Source organism: Chrysemys picta, chromosome 6, assembly GCF_011386835.1.
Source record: "Chrysemys picta bellii isolate R12L10 chromosome 6, ASM1138683v2, whole genome shotgun sequence".
NCBI lineage: Eukaryota > Metazoa > Chordata > Testudines > Emydidae > Chrysemys > Chrysemys picta.
The window spans coordinates 21,922,444-21,947,436 of NC_088796.1; the positions used below are offsets into that span (position 1 = coordinate 21,922,444).

Genomic DNA, 24,993 nt, shown 5'->3' on the forward strand with positions numbered 1-24,993 from the left:
CAATTAACAGGAAAGGGAGGGGAAGGAGTGTGGAACTGAAACCTCATGCTGCAGCTTGCTGTGAATGGTAGGGACAAAGCCAGCTCTAGGTTTTTTGCTGCCCCCAGCCCAGCCCTGGGCTCCCCCCGCACACCCGTGTTGCTCTAGCCCTGGACTCTCCCCTGCCCACACCGCCTGCTGCCCCTGCTCTGGCCCCCACCTGGGCTCTCCCCCCACCCGCATCTCCTGCCACCCCAGCCCTGGGCTCTTCTCTCCCCCCCCCCACATCCGCACCCCTTGCCACCCCAGCTCTGGCCCCCACCTGCACCTTCTGCCACCCCAGTCCTGGGCTCTCCCCTAAAGAAAGAATTGGATGGACTAAATGGACAGTGCACCTCTCTATCTGAAGCTTAGCAAGGGAGGTACATGGATCCCACTAGAATTTAAAATGAAAAATAAGGGAGGGGAGGCTCTACTAGGACCTGGGCAGCTTTAAATACAGTACCAGGCACGTAGGAGGATTTACACTTCTGAGCCAGGGAAGCAGAAATTGACTTTTCTTTTCCAGATTTAGCTAATATTCAGAAAGGGAATCTAGCACCTGCCTTCCAGTTTTGAACACCCTCAAAATTCAGGAGTGCTCAAGCTCAGTTTGGGCAGCTGTTACTTCATTTCTCCCAAATCACATATACTGATCCACTGTAACTTGCTGTAGAAAAAGTAAAATAAATGGAGCAAGAAATGCTTCCCAGTGGTTATTAGGACTGGAATTCCTCAAGGAATCAATTATGAAACATTTAGAGGAAAGGAAAGTGATCAGGAACAGTCAGCATGGATTCACGAAGGGGAAGTCGTGCCTGACTAACCTAATTGCCTTCTATGATGAGATAACTGGCTCTGTGGATGAGGGGAAAGCAGTGGATGTGTTATTTCTTGACTTTAGCAAAGCTTTTGATACTGTCTCCCACAGTATTCTTGTCACCAAATTAAAGAAGTATGGGCTGGATGAATGGACTGTAAGGTGGATAGAAAGCTGGCTAGATCGTCGGGCTCAACGGGTAGTGATCAATGGCTCCATGTCTAGTTGGCAGCCGGTTTCAAGTGGAGTGCCCCAAGGGTCGGTCCTGGGGCCGGTTTTGTTTAATATCTTTATTAATGATCTGGAGGATGGTGTGGACTGCACTCTCAGCAAGTTTGCAGATGACACTAAACTAGGAGGCGTGGTAGATACACTAGAGGGTAGGGATCGGATACAGAGGGACCTAGACAAATTAGAGGATTGGGCAGAAAAAAACCTGATGAGGTTCAACAAGGACAAGTGCAGAGTCCTGCACTTAGGACGGAAGAATCCCATGCACTGCTACAGACTAGGGACCGAATGGCTAGGTAGCAGTTCTGCTGAAAAGGACCTAGGGGTCACAGTGGATGAGAAGCTGGATATGAGTCAACAGTGTGCTCTTGTTGCCAAGAAGGCTAACGGCATTTTGGGCTGTATAAGTAGGGGCATTGCCAGCAGATCGAGGAACGTGATCGTTCCCCTTTATTCGACATTGGTGAGGCCTCATCTGGAATACTGTGTCCAGTTTTGGGCCCCACACTACAAGAAGGATGTGGAAAAATTGGAAAGAGTCCAGCGGAGGGCAACAAAAATGATTAGGGGTCTGGAGCACATGACTTATGAGGAGAGGCTGAGAGAACTGGGATTGTTTAGTCTCCAGAAGAGAAGAATGAGGGGGGATTTGATAGCAGCCTTCAACTACCTGAAGGGGGGTTCCAAAGAGGATGGAGCTCGGCTGTTCTCAGTGGTGGCAGATGACAGAACAAGGAGCAATGGTCTCAAGTTGCGGTGGGGGAGGTCCAGGTTGGATATCAGGAAAAACTATTTCACTAGGAGGGTGGTGAAACACTGGAATGCGTTACCTAGGGAGGTGGTGGAGTCTCCTTCCTTGGAGGTTTTTAAGGCCCGGCTTGACAAAGCCCTGGCTGGGATGATTTAGCTGGGAATTGGTCCTGCTTTGAGCAGGGGGTTGGACTAGATGACCTCTTGAGGTCCCTTCCAACTCTGATATTCTATGATTCTATGATTCTATGAATTGCTATTTTCAACAGCCATTGCTTTTTTTGTTAGTTTTAGTTTTATTTGTTTAAAAGGAAGACAGTGATATTGCATTGGCAAATTCCCCATAGAAACAAAGAATGGAACAAAAGAATAATAAAGGCACCTCAACTTTTCCTCATTTATGTAGGACAGTCTTACAATATGCATCCAGATAGCCTTCAATCACACAAGCTGAAAATTGTTCCACTTTACTGCAGTTCTGTAACCATATGGGAACCAATCCTGTCTGTGTTCTGTGCACATTCAAAATTCCTGCTGAATGACCCGCCCTGGGAGCGAGCTACCAGTGACCCAGGGCTGGGGCGGCAGGAGGGTGCAGTTGAGGGGGAGGGGGGGAGTGAGCGAGCCCAGGGCTGGCGGGGGGGGGGGGGCAGCAAAAAACCTAGAGCCAGCCCTGTGAGCATTAATAAGTGTATTCTTACAACAGAGAAGTGTTGTTATCCCTGTGTTACAGGTGGAGAACTCCAGCCCCGAAAGAGTACATGATTTGCCTAAGGGCACACAGGAAGTCTGTGACAGAACCAGGCACTGAATCTGATCTTGAGTCCCAGTTCACTGCCTTAACCACAAGACTATGCTTTGCACTAGCTATCGACGAGTTATCTCATAGTCCCTAATTTAATGTCACTTATTATAGGCTCTTTTAGAAAAAATAAATGCCTCAAGTCTGCCAGTCACTGAAGAGGACTAACTAACCTCGTGGTCCACAGGCAGCAGTTCTAGCAAGTGATCCAAAATTATGCCTCCCTGTAACAAAGCCAGTAGAGGCTGTGCCAAGCTTGTCTCAGCTGGAAGCTGGTCGTTGCATACTGTACCTTTGTGCTTTGAAAACTTCTGGGATGAAAAGGGCTAAACCAATCAAATTATGATTAATCATATCTTCGTGTTCACCTGATTACAGGACCGAATCCCAAAGTCCTTATTCAGGACCTAATTCTCCCCATTTATGCTTCGGTCACTCCCACTTTATATCAGGGCAAGTGAAAGGAGAAATCAGGCTCTTGGCATTTACTTCGGCTTCACTCAGGCAAGTCTCTGGTTGACATTGATGAAAGTTTTGCTTGAGTCAAGACTAAAACCTAAGGGCCAGATTCTGCTATTACATTAGTGTAAATCAGAAGCAAGTCAGTGGAATTATTCAGAATTGACACGGGTGTAGCTGATCATAAACTTGTTTTGAGTAAGGAATTTAGGATTTAGCCCACTGTAAATACGCCTCTACCCCGATATAACACGAATTCGGATATAACACGGTAAAGCAGTGCTCCGGGGGGGCGGGGCTGCGTGATCCGGCGGATCAAAGCAAGTTCGATAGAACGCGGTTTCACCTATAACGCAGTAAGATTTTTTGGCTCCCGAGGACAGCGTTCTATGGGGGGTAGAGGTGTACCTGCAAAACTGCAGGTAAGATAAATACTCGTGTCTAACAATTGCATTGGTTCTTCTTTCCTGATCTCACTGGTTCTTTGTTCTGAGATTTATAAGTAGCACATTTCAAGAGAAGTAAAAATATATTCTACCGTGTCTAATAACTGTAACTTAGTTACAGAAAAGCATGAGAAATAGTAGAGAGAAAAAATCGACAGCTGAAAAAGAAACAAAGCTACTATTCAAGTTGTGCAAATCCCAGACTTCAATCAGATTAAATGCTAACACAGGACACGTGTATACAGTATAAGATGCACAACAAAGATGATTGCAGGAGTATAAGGTGACACCATGAGTTAAAATACTTACCTGTCACTTCTGGGGATCTGATAATGATCATACTTTGCATCTTTCACCTGTAGAATAAGAACCAAATTCATTTCATTTAATAATCTCCGTTTAGCCTATGCTGGATATTTGTCAACATCAGAAACCCACAGCATTCGGAACCAATGGCAATCCAGGAGAGACCCACTACTGTAATAGTAAGTTTGTGTTGTAGTCCAGGATTGAGGAGCAGTTAAAGTAATTGGAGGAAGTTTGCGTTATTCGTTATTCCTGGCTCTAGTGCTAGCCACCTATCTTTGACTTACCACAAAAATCACTATATTCACTCAGAGCTGTGTGATTGTGCAGCATTTCCTGCAAGTTCTAAATCCATAAAGCATTTGTCCTATGATGCATTGTTATAAATTTCAAGATTTTTTTTTATGTTTAGCATAGAGGTGGTCAAAAAAGGGAAATCTAGTTTGCAAAATGTGTCAAAATTTCAACATTATTTTTGTTTTGAAGAGTTTGAAAATGACCCAATTTTCATTTGTAACATTTTTTCCATGATTTATTTTTTCTGAAAACAATATCACAGTGGTTATAGACATTTTTCATTTACCAAAGACCCAATTTCTGGTTAAAAAATTAAAAACCATTCTTATAAGCTTTTTGATGTTTTCAATACATTTTTTGGAAAAAAGGCAGCACTTTTTGCAAAAAATAATTTGACGATTTTTCATGAAAAATGTTGTTTTTGAAAATGCCATTTTTCCATGGAAAAACTTTGTTTGAAAAATGCTGACCAGCTCTAGATTAGTGCTATTTAAGCAGGTACATTGCCTACATTGATTTAAATCTGGAGGTTTAGAAGTCTCTCTCTCTCATATGTACACATATTGCTTTGGAACTATATGGCATGCCATCAATTTTGCTTGTACCGTCCAGCAACTCCCATGATACAATATTAAATTCACATGATTCGCAAAAACTCTCAAGCTCTGATTTCTCTTTCACATGACACAACATTTCTGTTCGGCTGCTTGCTTTATTTCAGTGAAAGTGGCTTGAGCTTTTTCTTTAATAGTGTCTATATCCATATTCTGAATGTTCTGTAACTGTCCAAGGATAGACTCCTTGTCTTCTTCTTCTACTTGATCCTCTGCCACCATTTTCTGGAGGTCTTCTGGTAAATCCACATCATCACCAGCCATTTGTATCTGGTTCTCATCCATTTCACTCTGTGAGGAAAAACAAATATAGTACATTCCATTATGACAGCATACTGCCTTTGCTAATATAGAACCTAACCTGGGGGGACGGATAGCTCAGTGGTTTGAACATTGGCCTGCTAAACCCAGACTTGTGAGTTCAATCCTTGAGGGGGCCACTTAGGGATCTGGGGCAAAAATCAGTACTTGGTCCTGCTAGTGAAGGCAGGGGGCTGGGCTTGATGACCTTTCAAGGTCCCTTCCAGTTCTAGGAGATAGGATATCTCCATTAATTTAAAAAATATATATTTATTTAAAATGTAAAAAAATTAACGTAACCTATCGCCTGTTGAAGTCAATGGGAGTCATTCCATTGACTTCAGTGGACTAGAAGCAACCCATGGGCACTTCAGTCAAAATTTTTAGACACAACAAGTAAATTTTGGTGTCCAGCCCGGGAAACCATAAAGAGGCCTGATTTTCAGAAAATGTTGAGCACGTGCCCTCTGAAAATAGATCCCTGTAAAGTGTCTCAAATAACACAATCAAAAATTGATGCACTCAGAATCACTTGACACTTTCGAAAATCTTGGCCATCACTATTAATGGAGGTGACAAGTTGGTACCCTGTGCGTGTGATCTATCTATATCAATAACATCATCAAAATCAACCTGGTGCAACTCCCATAGCTAACCTGCAGCATAACTCACTTCTGGAAGCTTATTCTTTCAGCTGTGACTTACAGATGACATGAAGCTATATTTTTAAATATTTTCTAGGCTAAGAAGTCTATTGTGCAGGTGGTCCAGAAGTCATTCGCTTTAGAGAAATTGTGCTGTCCTTTTTTTGTTGCAACGCTTGCAAAATATCTATTAGATCCTGAAAACAAAGCCAGTGTGGCAGTTTGCACAGTGCAAGTGAAAGCTGGAAAAAATAGATTGGTATTTCCTCGGACCGTCGGAAAAGGCCTCCGATCAAAGGAATGGTGGTGGTGGTTGTGCCGAGGATGGGGATTGCTCTTTTAGAATTTGGCCATTGTAACATTATGCTGGGCTGCCACATCCCTACCCCCAAATTAGAAACTCAGTAAGTCACTCTTTCTGATCTGTTTCTTTCCAAGCTGTAAACGATATCTGCAGTTCCCATGCAATCCCTTTTCTAAGGGAAAGCTGACAGGTGCGGAGGAACATGTGGTTTAGACAGAGACACCCCTTAGGGGAGTATCTATAAATGGAGATTCCCTGTGTCCTAATAAGAATGAGAGGATGGAAGACGATAAAATACAGGTAGGATCTGTTGAAAAACAGTCCAATGAAAAAAAGTCTCATTCAGTTACATCATGTAATGGCAGCCAGCTAAAAAGTGACAAGTTTTTTAAGTGCTTATATGCCAATGCTAGAAGTCTAAATAATAAGATGGGTGAACTAGAGTGCCTCATATTAAATGAGGATATTGATATAATAGTCATCCCAGAAACTTGGTGGAATGAGGATTATCAGTGGGACAAAGTAATACCAGGGTACAAAATATATCAGAAGAACAGAACAGATCATGCTGGTGGGGGAGTGGCACTATATGTGAAAGAAAGCATAGAATCAAATGAAGCAAAAAACCTTGACTGAACCAAACTGTATCATGGAATCTCTGTGGATAGTAATTCCATGCTCAAATAAGAAGAATATAGCAGTAGGGATATATTACTGACCACCTGACCAGGATGGTGATAGTGACTGGGAAATGCTCAGGGAGATTAAAGAGGCTATAAAAATAAAAAACTCAATAATAATAATGGGGGATTTCAACTATCCCCATATTGACTGGGTACATGTCACCTCAGGATGGGATGCAGAGATAAAGTTTCTTGACACTTTAAATGACTGCTTCTTGGAGCAGCTGGTCCTGGAACCCACAAGAGGAGAGGCAATTCTTGATTTAGTCCTAAGTGGAGCACAGGATCTGGTCCAAGAGGTGACTATAGCTGGACCGCTTGGTAATAGTGGCCATAATATAATTAAATTTAACATTCCTGTGGCAGGGAAAACACTACAGTGGCCCAACACTGTAGCATTTAATTTCAGAAAGGGGAACTACACACAAAAAAGTGGTTAGTTAAACAGAAATTAAAAGGTACAGCGCCAAAAGTAAAATTCCTGTAAGCTGCACGGAAACATTTTAAAGATACCATAATAGAGGCGCAACTTAAATGTATACCCCAAATTAAAAAACATAGTAATAGAACCAAAAAAGTGCCACTGTGGCTCAACAACAAAGTAAAAGAAGCAGTGAGAGACAAAAAGGCATCCTTTAAAAAGTGGAATTTAAATCCTAGTGAGGAAAATAGAAAGGAGCATAAACTCTGGCAAATGAAGTGTAAAAATATGATTAGGAAGGCCAAAAAAGAATTTGAAGAACAGCTAGCTAAAGACTCAAAAAGTAATAGCAACATTTTTTAAAGTACATCAGATGCCACTGGATAATCAAGATGCTAAAGGAGAACTCAAGGACGATAAGGCCATTGTGGAGAAATTAAATGAATTCTTTGCATCAGTCTTCACGGTTGAGGATGTGAGGGAGATTCCCAAACCTGAGCCATTCTTTTTAGGTGACAAATCTGAGGAACTGCCCCAGATTGAGGTGTCATTAGAGAAGGTTTTGGAACAAACTGATAAACTAAACAGTAGTAAGTCACCAGGACCAGATGGTATTCACCCAAGAGTTCTGAAGGAACTCAAATGTGAAATTGCAGAACTACTAACTGTAGTTTGTAACCTATCATTTAAATCAGCTTCTGTATCAAATGACTGGAGGTAATGTGATTTCAATTTTTAAAAAGGGCTCCAGAGGTGACCCCGGTAATTACAGGCCAGTAAGCTTGACTTCAGTACCGGGAAAACTGGTTGAAACTATAATAAAGAACACAATTGTCAGACACATAGATTAACATAATTTATTTGGGAAGAGTCAACATGGTTTTTGTAAAGGAAAATCATGCCTCACCAATCTACTGGAATTCTTTGAGGGGATCAACAAGCATGTGGACAAGAGGGATCCAGTGGATATAGTGTACTTAGATTTTCAGAAAGCTTTTGACAAGGTCCCTCACCAAAGGCTCTTAAGCAAAGTAAGCTGTCATGGGATAAGAGGGAAGATCCTCTCATGGATTGGTGACTGGTTAAAAGACAGGAAACAAAGGGTAGGAATAAATGGTCCATTTTCAGAATGGAGCGAGGTAAATAATGGTGTCCCTCAGGGGTCTATACTCTGGGACCAGTCCTATTCAACATATTCATAAATGATCTGGAAAAAGGGGTAAACGGTGAAGTGGCAAAATTTGCAGATGATACAAAACTACTCAAGATCGTTCCAGGCAGACTACGAAGAGCTACAAAAGGATCTCTCAAAACTGGGTGACTGGGCAACAAAATGGCAGATGAAATTCAGTGTTGATAAATGCAAAGTAATGCACATTGGAAAACATAATCCCAACTACACATATAAAATGATGGAGTCTAAATTAGCTGTTACCACTCAAGAAAGAGCTCTTGGAGTCATTGTGGATAGTTCTCTGGAAACATCCACTCAATGTGCTGCGGCAGTCAAAAAAGCAAACAGAATGTTGGGCATCATTAAGAAAGGGATAGATAATAAGACAGAAAATATCATATTGCCTCTATACAAATCCATGGTATGCTCACATCTTGAATACTGCATGCAGATGTGGTCACCCATCTCAAAAAAGAAATACTGCAATTGGAAAAGGTTCAGAAAAGGGCAACAAAAATTATGAGGGGTATGGAATGGCTTCTGTATGAGGAGAGACTAATAAGACTTGGACTTTTCTGCTTAGAAAAGAGACGACTAAGGGGGGATATGATAGAGGTCTATAAAATCATGAAAGGTGTGGAGAAAGTAAATAAGGAAATTTTATTTACTCCTTCTCATAACACAAGGAATCTGGTGGCCAATAAGGAATCTTAGGGATTGTCTACACGTGGAGTTTAAGCATTTGTTAAACAGGAACACGGTACTCTTATGCCGGAATAAGAATGTCCACACATGGAGTTAGTCAGGAACTACTCCATGGGTAAACAAGCCTTAAGAACAAAACTTCTTCCACCAAAGGCTCCTCAAAAAAGTGTGTCGGCATGAGAAGGCGCTCACGTACTACAGTGATAAGTGTGGTATTAGATCCTATATAGGATAAATAATTGGACAAATTCTTCTCCATCTTCTTTAAACCAAATATACAAAACAAACTATATTTAGGTCTCCAGTCCGCGTCTGTCTATGACAGAGGTGGGCAAACTACTGCCTGTGGGCCACATCCGGCCCGCGGGACCGTTCTCCGCAGCCCCTGAGCGCCTAGCCCGGGAGGCTAGGCCCCGGCCCCTCCCCCGCAGCCTCAGCTCACTCTACCACCGGCGCAATGCTCTGGGCAGCGAGCTCCTGGGGCAGTTCAGCTGCAGAGTCCAGCCTGACCCAGTGCTCTGTGCTGCACGGTGCGTGGCTGGCTCCAGCCGGGCAGCACGGCTGCTTGTCATGGTGCAGCCGCGCCATCAGCCACTGGTGCTCCAGGCAGTGTGGTAAGGGGACAGAGGGGTTGGATAGAGGGCAGGGGAGTGGTCGGGGGTGTGGATAGGGGTTAGGGCGATCAGAGGGCAGGGAACAGGGGGGTTGAATGGGGACAGAGGTTCCAGGGGCAGTCAGGGAGAAGGGGTGGTTGGATGGGGTAGGGGTCCCAGGGGGGCAGTCAGGAAGGAGATGGGGGGTTGGATGGGGCGACGGGAGATAGTCAGGGGTGGGGGTTCTGGGGGCGGCCAGGGAGTGGGGTGTGTGTGGATGGGGCAGGGGTCCCGGGGGGGCTGTCAGGAAGAAAAGGGGTGTTGGATGGGGCAGTGGGAGGCAGTCGCGGCGCGGGGAAGTTATGGGTGGTCAGGAAGAAGGGGTGGTTGGATGGGGCAGGGGTCCTGGGCGGGCAGTCAGGAAGGAAGGGGGGGTTGGATGGGGTGGTAGAGGGCAGTTAGGGGCGGGGGTCCGGGGGCGGTCAGGGGACAGGGAGCGTCAGATAGAGGGCAGGGGCCGGGCCATGCCTGCCTGTTTGCCCCTAACCGGCCCTCCATACAATTTCTGAAACCTGATGCGGCCCTCAGGCCAAAAAGTTTGCCCGCCCCGGTCTATGACATGCTGACAGTGAGGGACTGTATTGTGCATAATCAGAGCACTGGCTGCAGCATCGTTAAGTGGGGTAATGGGAGGACTTAGACAACAAAAGAGAGGGTGGAAGTTGGGCATGAGGCTGAGAATGCAAACGAGAGGCAAGGGAAGGAACTAGTTAAGCAATTAAAGGGAACAAAATGCAGCAAATACTATACACGCTTGTTTCCTGCTTGCCCACTGAAAAGCCCTGCCAATGGGACTATGTCAATTTTTCAAACAATGGCCATTTTGTTCAAATTTTATGGTGAATTCTGATGGGTCCAGCATTCATAAGAGCAGGATATTTTGACACAGTTCACACATCAAAGATAAGCATTAATGCCTCATTATATCTCCAAAATGAAGCATGACAGTGGCTAAGGCCCAATGTGAATAAGCAGTAATGCAGTCAGCAGGAGGTGTTTCAGCGAGTGAGAGGGTTCCGGTATCTGAATGAATCAATGTAAGAATGAATGAAAGAATGCACATGTGCAGTGGACATTCAGTCTCGGTTCTATAGCAAGGGAGCTCAGATTGGCTTACCCAACTGCTTAAGCATTATTTACTGTTACAGTTTTTCGTGTGACAATATATTTGACAGCTTTGTTTACCTCAAACCTGATTTTTTTCCATATGCTGTTAAAACAGCCTGGGCAACACCAGAGTTAATATGATGCAAATAAAATCAACATGCTATCTCGTGGCTGCTTGCAAGAAACAACAGGAATATGATTTGCTACCACTAGATCTGTTGAAGACAGCAACAATATTATAATGAATATTCTTTATAGAGTTAACAATGTGTTAATAAGGAAACTTTTGCTACAAAAGGAGTTTCTCTTCTTGAGGTTCTTCCCAACCAGTAGTATAGGTGGATGAGGGCAGACTTCAGATGACAAAAGTTACCCTACAAATTAGGCAAACTCACATTAACTCGTCAGCCATAGATTTCCCAACCTTCAGAATTGTAGCAATAAATGCACTAATACTACTACATAATGAATTACTGTATATTAAATCCTTACCTGCACATGTGTATACAGTACTCACTCGGCCTACCTCTACATAGGCAATGATGGGGTTGAACTGAAGTGTTTGAAGTCTGGTTTCAGGAGGCAATTTTTTGGATTTAACTAGTCTCTGACTATAGTGGGCCAAATTTAGAAGTGATGCAAGCAAGTACAATTCTAGTGAAGTCAGGGGAATTGCAACTGCTTACACCAAATCTGTATTTGGCCCAGTGTCTCTTAATCTTGCTAAGAATTCCAGTAGGGAATAGACTACCAATGGTACACTAAGAAGAATATAAACCTCAACCTTCCTTTCGAGGCAGCTTCTCAGAGCTCCAGTTTTCCTACTTTGATTGTTTAATGGAAATTTAGTTTAGATATCTGGATTCTACTGATTTGCGTAAGCCTGATAGAACAAATCCCTTATTATTTCTATTCGAAAACAAATTTTTTCAGTGGGAGCTAGCTGGTGCCCAATACTTAAAAAAATCAGTTCAATCATTCAGGTGCCTATATAAAGAATTAGGTGGCCAACTTTAGCACCCTGTTTTGAAAGTCTTGGCCTTAGAGCCTGCTGAAAAAAATAAAAATATCCTTTGTAATACATTTATACCAAAACCCACCAATCCCAGCCAGCGAATTCTTTTTAATGATTTTACATGGAAAGTGCTCAGACACTATGAATAGGTACCAGTATAAAATCCTAAGATAGATAGGTGGAAACATTGTTTTCACTGGTGAGGAAAGCACAGATTTCAATATTATTTTAACTGAGGAAAGCATAATGTTACTTGAAGGCTTGTGGTCTACTGATGAATCACACACTACTTTCTACATGACTCTGCAAGTGCTTTTCAACACTCACTTGAGGACTTGCACTTCTGAGAGCATAGAGAACATTAGCCACGGTTTTGCGTTAGCCTACTTCCTTTAAAGCAGCATCTGCTCTAAGCCAGAGCCCTGATTATGGACCTTATACATCAGTGTAATTAGCAATCATGTAGTCTAACCATTCAGTCTGATCAACTCTATTTAAAATCAAAGCCAAAGGGATGAAAGATCACAGACTAATCCATAGGGGAGCCAAACGATCTCCTCAATATCAGTAAGCAACAGACTACATTTAGGTTGATCATTCTGTCATGTGATTTGCCTGTGCCTAACGTACAGTGGTACTTGGATACGGTGAAACTGAACAGAATTCAGTGTTGTTTCAGTGCTTTGCAATGGGCAGCTGGCAATTCCAATTAGAGTGAATCTGCACCTACAATGAAAGTTGCATGCAAAATCTGACTTCATTAGGGCCATGGCTGTGTGCTGGGATTGCCAAGGGGAAGCAATTCTGCACCCCCAGGCACTGCTGTAGCCTCAGGGTTTCAGTTACACTGTGCGCAGTGTACTCCCACCTTTTTGTGGAGAAGAATGCCTGGCAGATTTATAGATCCACTAGCCCTTCTTCCCACAAACTCCCTTTGCAGTGGAGAAAGATCTCACCTCCCACCCCTGCAGAGCTCCATGGCGCACAACTGGTGTGTGAAGCCTGCATGGAATCCCCAAATCTTACTCCTCTTTCTACAGTGGAGCTATATCTGTTCTATTAGGTCTGAAGAGAGAGGATTTGGCCCTACAAGGGAGTCCAGTATATGTTTTGTATAGACAGTTCTCTGAAAACTCAGTGTTCCAAATTCTCCTCCTCAGGAAAGTTTCCCTTTGTGCTTTGACACTATCTATGAGGCAGAAAGAGATTATGTAGCATGCAGCATAACGTTTAGCAAATCACTTATTTCAGAATAGTGCAGTTATTAAACTGAGTCAGTGATAGTCTGGCTCCAAAAAAACAAAAAGGTTTTTTAGGGATTATGAGGCTGCATGTAATTAATGATGTTTCTTTTGTTCTTCATGCATTGTAAGAGGAAAATGTATTCCTTTTTTAACTTAAAAACAAAGAGAATGTAAGTGCATCATTTTATAATGAGCCTGTTATATGGAAGATGCTTAATGATATCTGTAAACCTTTTCCTTCAAGTGGCAATGACTAAGAGACTCTTCATACCCAGCAACCAGGAATCTGCCAAAGCAACGTCAATGGACAGTGAAAGTGCGGAGATTAGATTATACTGTACATTTCAGCTGCAGTCCAGATGGTGTTTAGAATGATATTTTGCAAAGTCTTACATAAAAGCTGGGGGTGGGGGGATTTATGTTTCACTTCTAAAAATATTCATGACAAAAATTCAAGAAACTGACAAAGTCCCACAATTCTTTCCCTCTCCCTTGACCATTTCATTCTGACATTTTACCCAGATCTAATTTTTCCTACAATTTTTCCACCTGGTTCCTCACTGCCACCTCAGACCTTCTTTTTAAAGAAGCTATAAGCCATTCATGTACAGCTAGAGAGATGTCATCTCCCCCCGCCCTTTTTTGGGGGAAGGAGGGTAAGGCAACAAGAAAGCAGATTTTCTAGCCACCTCCGAACGATCTGAGCACGAGTCGTGAGATGTACAGTTACTGATTTGAATATGCCAGTCTGGGCTTTAAATGTGCAAGAGATAAACACAAAAAATCAGAGCTAAAAATTCCACTCCATGGTCTCATTATTGGGCATTCAATAGCACAACACAGGTGGGAGCCAAGGAAAAGCACTGTCGAAGGTGAAAATAAACCAATTTACTTTTCAGAGGGTAGATTATACTCCCGGGGAGAGAAGAAGAACAGGGCACCAGTGGATAAGGAATGATGATGATGATGACGACTCCACACCAGATTTTGATGCCAGTTACAACAGTGTAAATCCAGACTTCATGAAGACTTTTGTGGTTGGTAGTGCTAGAGATGCCAGTGAATAAGGCACTGGATTGGGACTCAGGACATCCGGGCTCTATTCCCATCTCTGCCACTAATCTTGGGCAAGTTGTCTCATCTCCATTATCCTTTCCCACTCATCTGTTTAGACTGAGAACTTTGCAGGGCAGAGATGGTCTCTTACAATATGTCTGTACAGTGCAGCTCAGTGCAATGGGATCTCAGTTGAGCCACTAGGCACTACTATGACAAAAAGATAATAGTGTTAGTTTGATTTACACTGGGGTAAAGCAGAACACAGTCCAGGCCTACATTTAAAAACAAACCCTATCTGATACAGAAGTCCAACAGAAGAAAAACTATGGATATCTCTTGATCTAGCACAGGACTCAGTATGCTGGATTCTATCCCTGGCTGTGCCTTAATTAAAAATAATAAGGCAATACCATCTCTGTCTAACTAACAGCTATAAATCAAATACTGGAGCATAACATTGAGAATTGACATCTCAGGTGTCAAATTCAGAGATGCAAAAATATTTTTTAGAATCAGATTTGGTATAATTTAAAATGAAGATGTTAGTTTCACCAATGTCTTTGAATTTTCAATCTATTTTTCTAGACAAATCACAGTGGGCAGCACACAGCAGCATATCTGCAGTCAAGGTATTGAATCCACATTGTTCTTCCACTATTACACTAGCATAACACTGAAGTTAGGTAGTGATGAATCAAGTCCCCAAATGCAATGTTTAAGGCAGAGAGCTGTGCTCTTCCCCTATCTCACAGAGAATTCTTTGCTGACTACTGATGAGTTCCCTTACCGTTATGCTTTCTTTTTCTGTGCAGAGAGGGACAATCACCTCCAAGTTTCTTGGCTCCTTTGTGCATGCAGTCCCAAAGTGCCTCATCATTATTATTAAATACACCTCTACCCCAATATAACGCAACCTGATATAACTCGAATTCGGATATAATGCGGTAAAACAGTGCTCCGGGGGGGGCGGGACTGCGCACTCCAGCGGATCAAAGCAAGTTCGATATAACGCGGTTTCACCTGTAACGCGGTAAGATTTTTTGGCTCCCGAGGACAGCATTATATCGAGGTAGAGGTTTATTTATATCTCAGCACCCGGAACCTCCCAATCAGAACTGGGGTCTCATTATGCCTGGTGCTTTGATTTTGTTGTTTTACCTTATAAATATTAGGATTGCCAAGTCCCATCTTCTCAATTTTGCTGAAAATCTTTCTTAGAGGAGCCAGACATATAAATCTGGAACTTTCTCATCCTTCAATTGAAGTGGGAAGCTATAGATTTTTTTACTCAAAGAGCTTTTCTTCAAACTCTTATTCAGTCCATTGAGGTGTCAAACAACAACATTTTAAACAGTCTGAATAAGAATCACTTCCCCTCACACATTATCAAGGTTCCACCTTGCATGCTTTCTCTAATAACATCATCCTCACAGCTCTCCAGTCATCCAGGAAGCCTTCGAAGAAAACCAAGAGACACAAGGCCTAACTTTCTAATGCAAGTAACAAGCAGCAACTTCTCATTCAACCTCTTTCTTTAAAAAAAAAAAAAAAAAAAAAAAAAAAGGCTCTCTGAATACATTAGAAACAATAGTAGACCTAATTTTGGTTTCATTGTTGATCGTCTTTAAAATAAGTTCCCATTGTTACTGGCATGTCATGGTTGGTTTTGGAATTACCTTGGCTGATCAAATATCTCAGGTTAGATGTATATTTATATCAATTGCTCAAACTAGCCTAACAGTCCCATTATGATGATGTTTGAAAAGAGACACTATTTAGTACACAATTTTGGAGATCATAACCTAAGTTAGGATAACAGGAACTTTCCTCAAATGATGAGCTTTTAAAATGCAACTCATGAGGTATCTCCTATTTTCACCTTCTTTTTGAGGCCTAATCCTACAAACTTGAGACTTGAATGGGACTATGTATGTGGGTAAGAAATACTCAACTGAGACCAAGCCCAGTGTTGGGTAAAAAAATCAATTATTAAGCTGAATCCAGTTCACTGTATTAAAAACATGCAGTAGAGACAGATCTTACCTTGGAAATAGGTGATATGCTGACTACTGTGGAGAGGCGAAAGTTGTCAACAAATAATACCTCTCATGGATGAAAACATCTTTTCAATGACAAACCTAAGCTGACAATTCTGTTAATAGGATTAAGGTTCATTAAGGAACTGTTTTCTCCTATAAATCTGGTCCAAATAGCATGGAGCTTTAGGTTTTGCACTGATGTGGGGGCCCTTTTTAATCTTGATGTTCATTATTTTATTTACACCTTAGGATACTTTTTGATATTGTTAAAATTTATGCCTTTCAGTTCAATAGCCTGTTATTTAGATTCAGGCCAACGATTCCAACTGGTTAATGCAGTTTGGGCTGCCGTATTACCTTTTTGAGAGTATTATGCAGTGCTTTAGAAGGATAATGAAGGGGTATGCTTTTGTGGGGGAGATAATTTGAATCTAATTCTTTGTTTTTTTCAATGTATAATTTATATATATATTTTCTATGATCAGAGGGAGGAAAGCTGGGTTACAACCAAGAAAATAACAGATCATATAGACGCACAGATCCAAAATGGTGAATCTTGCAACACTTATCTAGTTAGGACCCAATTCAGCAAAGCACGTGCTTAACTGTTTTGCTGACTCAGAGTTTCTGCCCTTACTTGTCATTGGAAGTTTGATTAGAGGGGACTGAATGAAAAATGAGGCCAGAATCCTACAATGAGCACTGGAGAAATCCATTGGGCTTACTGGGATTTTGGACAGAGGTGTGTGTGTGTGTGTGTTTGGGGAGAGGAGACCACCTGTTTAGAGATTACTGCAGCATCAGGGCTTAAGCATTACTAGGGTTGCCAGCTGTCTAATCACACAAACCCAAACACCTTTGCCCCATGGCCCTGCCCCGCCTCTTCTCCAAGGCCCCATCCCTGCCTCCGCCCCTTCTCTGAGGCCCTGCCCTGCTCACTCCATCCCCCCTCCCTCCCTCTCTCACTCTCCCCCACCCTCACTGACTTTCACCGGGCTGGGGCAGGGTGTTGGGTTGCGGGAGGGGGTGCGGGCTCTGGGCTGGGGCCAAGGGGTTTGGAGTGTGGGAGGTGGCTCCGGGCTGAGCCGGGGGCAGGGGTTGGGGTGCAGGAGGAGGAGCAGGGTGCAAGCTGTGGGACGAAGTTTGGGTACAGGAGCGGTTTCAGGGCTGGAGCAGGGGATGGAGTGCAGGAGGGGGTGCAGACTCTGGGAGGGAGTTTGGGTCTGGGAGGGGGTTCAGGAGGGGGTGCAGGCTCTGGGCTGGGGCTGAGGGGTTCAGAGTGTAGGAGGTGGCTCCGGGCTGAGCCTGGGGCAGAGGATTGGGATATAGGAGGGAGTGCAGGGTACAAGCTCTGGGAAGGAGTTTGGGTGCAGGAGGGGGCTGAGGGCTGGGGCAGGGGGGTGCGGTCTCTGAGAGGGAGTTTGGCTGCAGGAGGAGGTGAGGGGTGCAGGCTCCGGCCGGGCGGTGCTTACTTTGGGCGGCTTCTGGTCAGCGGCACAGTGGAGCTAAGGCAGGCTCCCTGCTTGCCCTGGCCCTGCGCTGCTCATGGAAGCAGCAGGCATGTCCCGGGGGGGCAGGAGGAGAGGAGAAGGGGGCTCTGAGCACTGCCCCTGCCTGCAAGCACTGCTCCCACAGCTCCCATTGGCCGCAGTTCCCGGCCAATGGGAACTGTGGGGGCGGTGCTTGCAGGCAGGTGCAGTGTGTGGAGACCCTCTGTCATCCTCCTCACCCCCCGGGGGCATGAAAAAAAGAAATTCTTTGACTACGCCAGTGCTAGGAGCCTGGTAACAAACAAGAACTGTATTTGTTCATTTGAACATTTGTTCATTTGAGCATAAATTTGATCTAGTTGGTATTACTGAAACCTAGTGGGATGATTTACACTTTTGGAATATTAAAATCAATGGTTCTAACCTACAGACACCCCCAGACTTAAGCAATCGTTCCGTTCCGGAAAGCCTGGTGTAACTCGAATTTTGCGTAAGTTGGAAACGTATACCTGTACATTACGCAAAAATTTCCGCAACTTGAAAATCCTATTTCTGGCTTATGGAACTTTTTCCGTAAGTGCGAATTTGCGTAAGTCGAGTCTTGCGTAACCTGGGGAGCATCTCTATTTAGGAAGGATCAAGTGGCAAAAGGGGAAGGGACGTGGCCCTTTTTGTCCAAAATAGCATTGCCTGCTTTATGTCCCTGATAACTCAAAGTAAATCATCTTGAATGCTTACGGATTAACATCCTGACAGACAATGCACAAGATGGGGTCGTAATTGGTGTCTGCTACAGAACACCAAATCACACTAGAGAACAGGATGACCAGCTCCTTATGCACCTATCTATAATGTGTAGGAAATAAAGCTGTATGATCAGCCTGAGTTACATATGCAAACTGGTGGTGCAAACTGGCAGAAGGAATAAAGGGTACATACATAGAGGTTTACAGGGATCCCCTGGATCAGGAATCTATATAATAGTTCACTAAAGGGTGGCATGCAAGGTGTCTACCAAGACCCAATAGCTTACTAGTCATCATATGTACAGATAACATTTAAGGAGTTATGCATCCATACTGAAAAATATGTCCTTAAATTATGTGAGCTGACAGGTCACCAGAAGGTGATACCCGGGTTCTGTTCAGGGAGGGGGTAGTAGTCCCTCATCTCTCTGGCTGGTCATTGTGTAGTCAATGTCTCTCAGTGTCTTACTGAGCCTGATGCAAATGAAGAGATTATGAATTCACATGAGAGGCAGCCTGCAGGAAAAAACAAAAACAGCTGGGGGGCATGTTGTTTACAGGTAAAGACAATGGATTTTTGGGGTAGAACCAGGAGTACTGAGGTACCTCTGGGATCCTTCACTGAGGAGATGAACTGTCAATGTGTTCGGCCTTATGAAAGGAAGGTCACAGCCAACCTGGCTTGAAAACACTGCAAAGACTTTGGGGAGCTAAACTTCATTAGACAGGAAAGTATCTGGTTAATTAAGTCTAGGCTATAGAACGTGTATTATAATTTTATTTGACATGTAACCATTTGTTTCCAAGACTTTGGCGGCAAGGGGCGGCACATGCGGCAATTCAGGGGCGGCAGGTCCTTCACTCCCTCTAGGAGCGAAGGACCTGCCGCCGAACTGCCACCGCCAATCGCGACTTTTTTTTTTTTTTTTTTTTTTTTTTTGCTTGGGGTGGCAAAAATGCTGGAGACGGCCCTGTCAATCTGACATTGATCCCAGGCAAGATAATGGAGCAGCTAATATGGGACTCAATTAATAAAGAACTAAAGGAGGGTAATATAATTAATACCTATCAACATGGTCTTAGGGAAAACAGATCATTTCAAACTTTAACTAGATACCTTTTTTGATGAGATTACAAGTTTGGTTGATAAAGGTAATAGTGTTGATGTAATATACTTAGGCTTCTATAAGGCATTTGATCTGGTACTGCACATTTTAATTGAAAAACTAGCATATAAAATTAATAGGACATATATTAACTGGATTAAAAACTAGCTAAGGTCTCAAAATGTAATGTAAATGGGGAATCATCATCAAGTGGTGTGTTTCTAGTGGGGTCCAACGGCGATCGGTTCTTGGTCCCACACTATTGCACATTTTTATCACTGACCTGGAATAAAATATAAAATCATCTCTGATAAAGTTCGCAGATAACAAAAAATTGGGGGAGTGGTAAATAATGAAGATGACAGATCACTGATACAGAGCAGTCTGCATAGCTTGGTAAGTTGGGTTCCAGCAAACAATGTGTGTTTTAAAGATGACTAAATGTGTACATCTAGGAGCAAATAATGTAGGCCATGATACTTACAGGACGAGGGACTCTATCCTGAGAAACAGCAACTCTGAACATTTTTGGGGGGTGGCAGTGGATAATCAGCTGAAGATGAGCTCCCAGTGCGACATTTTGGCCAAAAGGACTAATGTGATCCTTGGAAGCAAAAACGGGAATCTTGAGTAGTAAAGATGTTTATTTTACCTTGAATTTGGCACTGGTACAACCGTTGCTGGAGTACTGTGTCTAGTTCGGGTGTCCACAATTCAAGAAGGATTCTGATAAATTGGAGAGGGTTCAGAGAAGAGCCACAAAAATGATGAAAAGATTTGAAAACCTGCCTTATAGTGATAGCCTCAAAGGAGCTCAATCTATTTAGTTTAACAAAAGAAGTTAGCGTGTGACTTGGTCACAGTTTACAAGTACTTACATGGGGAACAAATATTTGATAAGGGGCTCCTCAGCAGAGAAGGGTATAACAATCCAATGTCTCGAAGTTGAAGGTAGACAAATTCAGACTAGAAATGAGGTGCATATTTTTAACAGCGAGCATTATTAACCATTGGAACAATTTACCAATGCCATGGTGGATTCTACATCCCTGGAAATTTTTAAATCAAGATTAGATATTTTTCTAGAAGATCTGCTCTCGGAATTACTTTTGGGAAGTTCTATGGCCTGTGTTATGTAAGAGGTCAGACTAGATGATTACAATGGTCCCTTCTGACCCTGGAAACTATTAATCTAAGACCTAAGAAGTGTTAGTGCTGTTATTACAATGGAGAAATCCAATGAAAAGCCACAAGTGAGATAACTTTCAACTGCAAAAGAAAAAGTGTGTCCATTCAGACTCTTAGGCTGTGATTTTAGGTTTAGGATCCTTTGAATATCCCAGTCTAAGGGCTAATATAAAATTGTTTTAGCTTTCTAATAGTTCACAGATGTATTATTTAATAATGAAGAGTTGAAAGGGAGAAGGTGACAAACAAAGAAGGCCAATTACATTTTTACACAGTGTCATTTAAAAATAATCCTACCACATTTGATAGCAGCAGTTTTCATTGATGTCACTGAGCAATTAAAGTCAGTCAGCAAGTTTTCAGTTATGGAGAAGGGTATATATTTTAAATGATAGATTGGATCACTAAAAAAAAAATGGTTTTACATCTGGTAATGAACAAGGTTTGCCAAGTCATATAAAGAAAGATGGCATAATTTTTTGAAGCTGCAAGTTTGATTTTTTTTAACAGGGCTATTTGCTTTTAAAGCTGGTGAGTTTTAGATACCAACATTTGGTTATGCTTTAAAGTAAGAATGATGTAATGTTATGAAAAGGTCACCAGAGGGCCTTTAATGGCTAAAAGTTAGTAATAGACTAACTACACTACATACAATACACAGATTTATACTTGCTTTTTAAATACATGTGTGTGTTTATAATCATTTTCTGAAGCAATGTGGTTTTGTTTTCTAACTGATAGATCAGTTTAACTACTTTGTGGTTAGGTTCCCAGCTTTGTTTTGTTTAGTTTGTTTGTTTTAAACATTTTTGATGTTTTGGAAGGGAATTCTTTAAACCACTGGGCAGAGGTGGCTGTAACTATGTTAGTACTAAGTTATGTTTTTTGTAGGAAATAGATGTGTAAAATATAGTTCAGCTATAGGTTAGGGAACGTGTTTTTAAATTCTCCATTTAATTCATACACCAGCAGTCTCAGGTTTTCATGCAAAAAACAGAAGAGCTTTTGAATGACATTAAAATATTAGATGAAGCTGGCCGTGTGAAGTGTATGTAAACTTCCTTACAATATTTTTGCCTTGGGAAGGCTCTCAAAGAGGCTATTTCAATAGTCAGGGTGCTGTTTCTCTGAGACAGTGTGATGGTACACCAGTCGGGTTTTATTTATTTTTCTAGCAGACCACTGGAGATATATGAATGATGCAGGACTCTCCAAAATCCCATACACAGCACTGGGTAACTGTCGAGCCCACAGATTGCAACTTTCTTAAAATGCTTTGTGCTCATGTATGCTTTAGGGAATTATTTTGATTTTTTCCCCCCACTATACAGTAAAACTCCCTCCAACCTCATTAGTGCCATTAAATACAGAGTCAGGGTGGAGACAGTGGCACACAGAAGACCTACCAAAAAGCACCTCCCCTGGGAAAGAAAGCAAATGAAGACATACAGGCTGCCCTCCAGAGACTGCTTAAGCTCCAACAAAGGCCTTGACAAATTTGTGGCTGTGTGATGGTTTAATGAATGTTATAATATTCTTCAGGGAGACTGAGAAGTGGCAACAGTAAATTTCTTAAACAAGACAGCTTACCTACTCACATTAAGCCAGATTATTGCAGAAGGTTCTCTTAGGATTGCAAGTAACAGTGGTTAAAAGTACAGAGGTGGGTGATAGGCCTCCTAAAGCAATCAACGTTCATGTACAGGAAAATTATTGACATGCAATGGAAAACTGGAATTGTTTTAAGAAATCTGCATGACAAGTTTAGTTTTGCTGGTCGATTCCTGTGATTTATATCAGCATGGAATACCAGAGAGTTGTTAGAGGGAGTCAGACAGCTACCAGTGGTGGTCCATTTTTCAGACCAAAATGAAAGATTAGTTTGAAAAATGTCACCATGTTTGAACAGCACTTTGGGGCTCAATCATAGTCCTGTAGCATGAAACTGGAGACTTCTTAACAGTGGGTGAAGAATCTCCACGAAAAAGGCCTTTATTTTGTTGCACAATGAACATTACTACAGTATACTTAATGGGAAAACTTTAGTTGGTGAAAAATTTTTAATACAAGTTCTGCTTCCTGACTTTTAGCTATAAAAACAAACATTCATGCAAATAAACTCACAAGACCTGTGCAGGTCTCTTATTCCGAATTTTACCAACCAGGGAAAGTGATAGGGTGCTGCTTATCTTGTGCCTTACCTTCACAGAAAACAGGCAAATAGTAGTTTACGTATATGGTGATAAAGGAAGTACCTGATGCATTGAAGAGTTGAATGCCACTTTAGAAAGGGTTATAAAGGTGGCTAAAATTTTTAGATTGGAAGCTCTTTTGGGTAGGGACTGTCCTTTTGTTTGGTGTATGGACTGCACCAAGCACAATAGTAGAGTTGTGGTTGGAAGTAGTTTTCCTGTCCTATGAATATTTTTAAGACTTAAATTTTTCCTGTTTTGAATCAGAACAAAATACCCAAATCTAAAAAAATATTAATGAATAATGTTTTTGTTTTGGATTAGTTGAAACATTTTGTTTCAATAATTTTGAAATGTCTTGTTTAGATTTAGACTTTTAAAAATATTTTTTCAGGCTAGTTATCTTAAACATTGAAATGAAAAGTTGTGTCAAAAAATGTCAAAACCAATTTTTTTTTTTTTTTTTTACAATAAAAAAAATTGACTCTTTTCAAGTCTGGATATGTGTCCCTGTTCCACTTTTGATGAATTGGCAAGTTTTGATGAAAAAAATTGTCAAAAAATTTCCAACCAGCTCCCTGCAATAGGATCTTGGACAATAACTGGGTCTCCAAGGTGCTACCACAATTCAAATAATTAATAACAACAATAACAACAACATTTGGCATTTTAGCCAAGGAACCACAGAGCCATTTTAGGAAGCATATCAAAATGCACCTCTGCCAGAACAAGAAACTTCTTGTTGTACCTCATTGATATATTGGGGTAACCCGAACAATACATAAACAAGGCATACATTTATATTGAACTCCACTGCCACGATTCTCACTAAATTTCAAAATTGTTTTTAAATCAGATAAGTTTAGGCAACAAAAAACACCCCCCAAAAAAATCTGCTAAAAAAACCCTTTTCTAACTCTTCCAGTATGTTTATTTTTCTCCATCACCTTCCAGATCAAAGCAAAGAAGGGACACCAAGTGACTTCAGTATTTTTATCAACTCTGATCAGGTTAAATCCTTCTTATTGTGCTCAAATAAGCAAGAGCAAAACTCATGGCAAGAAGTCTCATACTGATAGCTAAAGCTGATGGAAATTTTTCCACACAAAAAGATTTTAATGAAATAATGGCCTTTTTACAAACATTTTTGAGAAAAAATTGACAGATTTTTTTTCTGTTTTTTTGGTGAAACTTGCTACGACTTTAATCTATATTTTAGACAAATTTTATCAAAATTGTTTTTAAGACATTATAGAAAATGGACTCCCTCCCTTTCCCCCCCCAAAGAATACACTGTTTTTATTAAATAAGACATTTTTATAAAATGTTGGTAAAAATATTGTGAATAATCCATGAAAACCAGAAAATGAATCCATTTGAAATCATGCAAAATTGAACTTTTTTTTTTTTAAAGTGTGACATTATTTTCCTGGGTTTTCTGACCATCTCTATTGGTAGCCTTCAGCAATGGTTATGCTATTACAGTAAAAACCCTATTTATCCAAATAAAACTGAGGTCATGGAATTTATTCTGGTAAATGGAAGTGTTAATAAAAGTGGGAGTTTTTCCAGGTAAGTGATGCTCACAGAAGAACGTAATCTAAATTAGGATAACAGAAGCATTCGGATAAGAGGGGTTAATATAAGAGGGGCTCAACTGTGTTAGATTTATTGCTGACATCCTACATTTTCCTTACCCATTTCAGTAGTTAGCACATTCTTTTTGCACAGGAAAGAAGATGCCATAGACTTATTTTTTCCTCCCAGAAAAATCCATTCCCAAATCCGTGCTTTGGCAAAGTTAAAATTACAAGAGCTGACAGCTCATGGGAAGATTTTTTTCTTAACTTTTCTTTAAGTTGGGCCTTAATAGGGTGGTTGCTGATGGGCCCATGGTTGACTCTTTATTCCCTGCTGTTACATAGCCTCTGTGATAGTAACCCCGAGCAATTATGAATGAAGTACCTTGGCGGATTAATAATTTGTTAGTTGAGGGCATTTTGAATGTGTTGAACTCCCTGTTGATTGTTAATTTCATTATTGCTGCTTAGTTAATATAGAGAACAAAGTTGCATGGAGACTTCTCAACATTTAATAGGGCCATCATCTCAGATAAACCCTAACCCTAACCCTTTTTCACCCAGTAAAAGAAGACTGCAGGAAAATGTTATGAGTTTACT

General features: G+C 41.6%; 1 protein-coding gene across 1 annotated transcript in view; it reads right to left on the reverse strand.

Annotated features, from left to right (window-relative positions):
- Positions 1-785: 785 nt before the first annotated feature.
- The window catches only part of CPLX4 (complexin 4), a 34,197-nt gene continuing 9,989 nt past the window's right edge, over positions 786-24,993 (reverse strand). Inside the window, exon 3 of the mRNA XM_005303850.5 lies at positions 786-5,034. Coding sequence (XP_005303907.1) covers positions 4,807-5,034 — 228 coding nt within the window. The 3' untranslated portion in view covers positions 786-4,806. The remainder of the gene's footprint in view (positions 5,035-24,993) is intronic.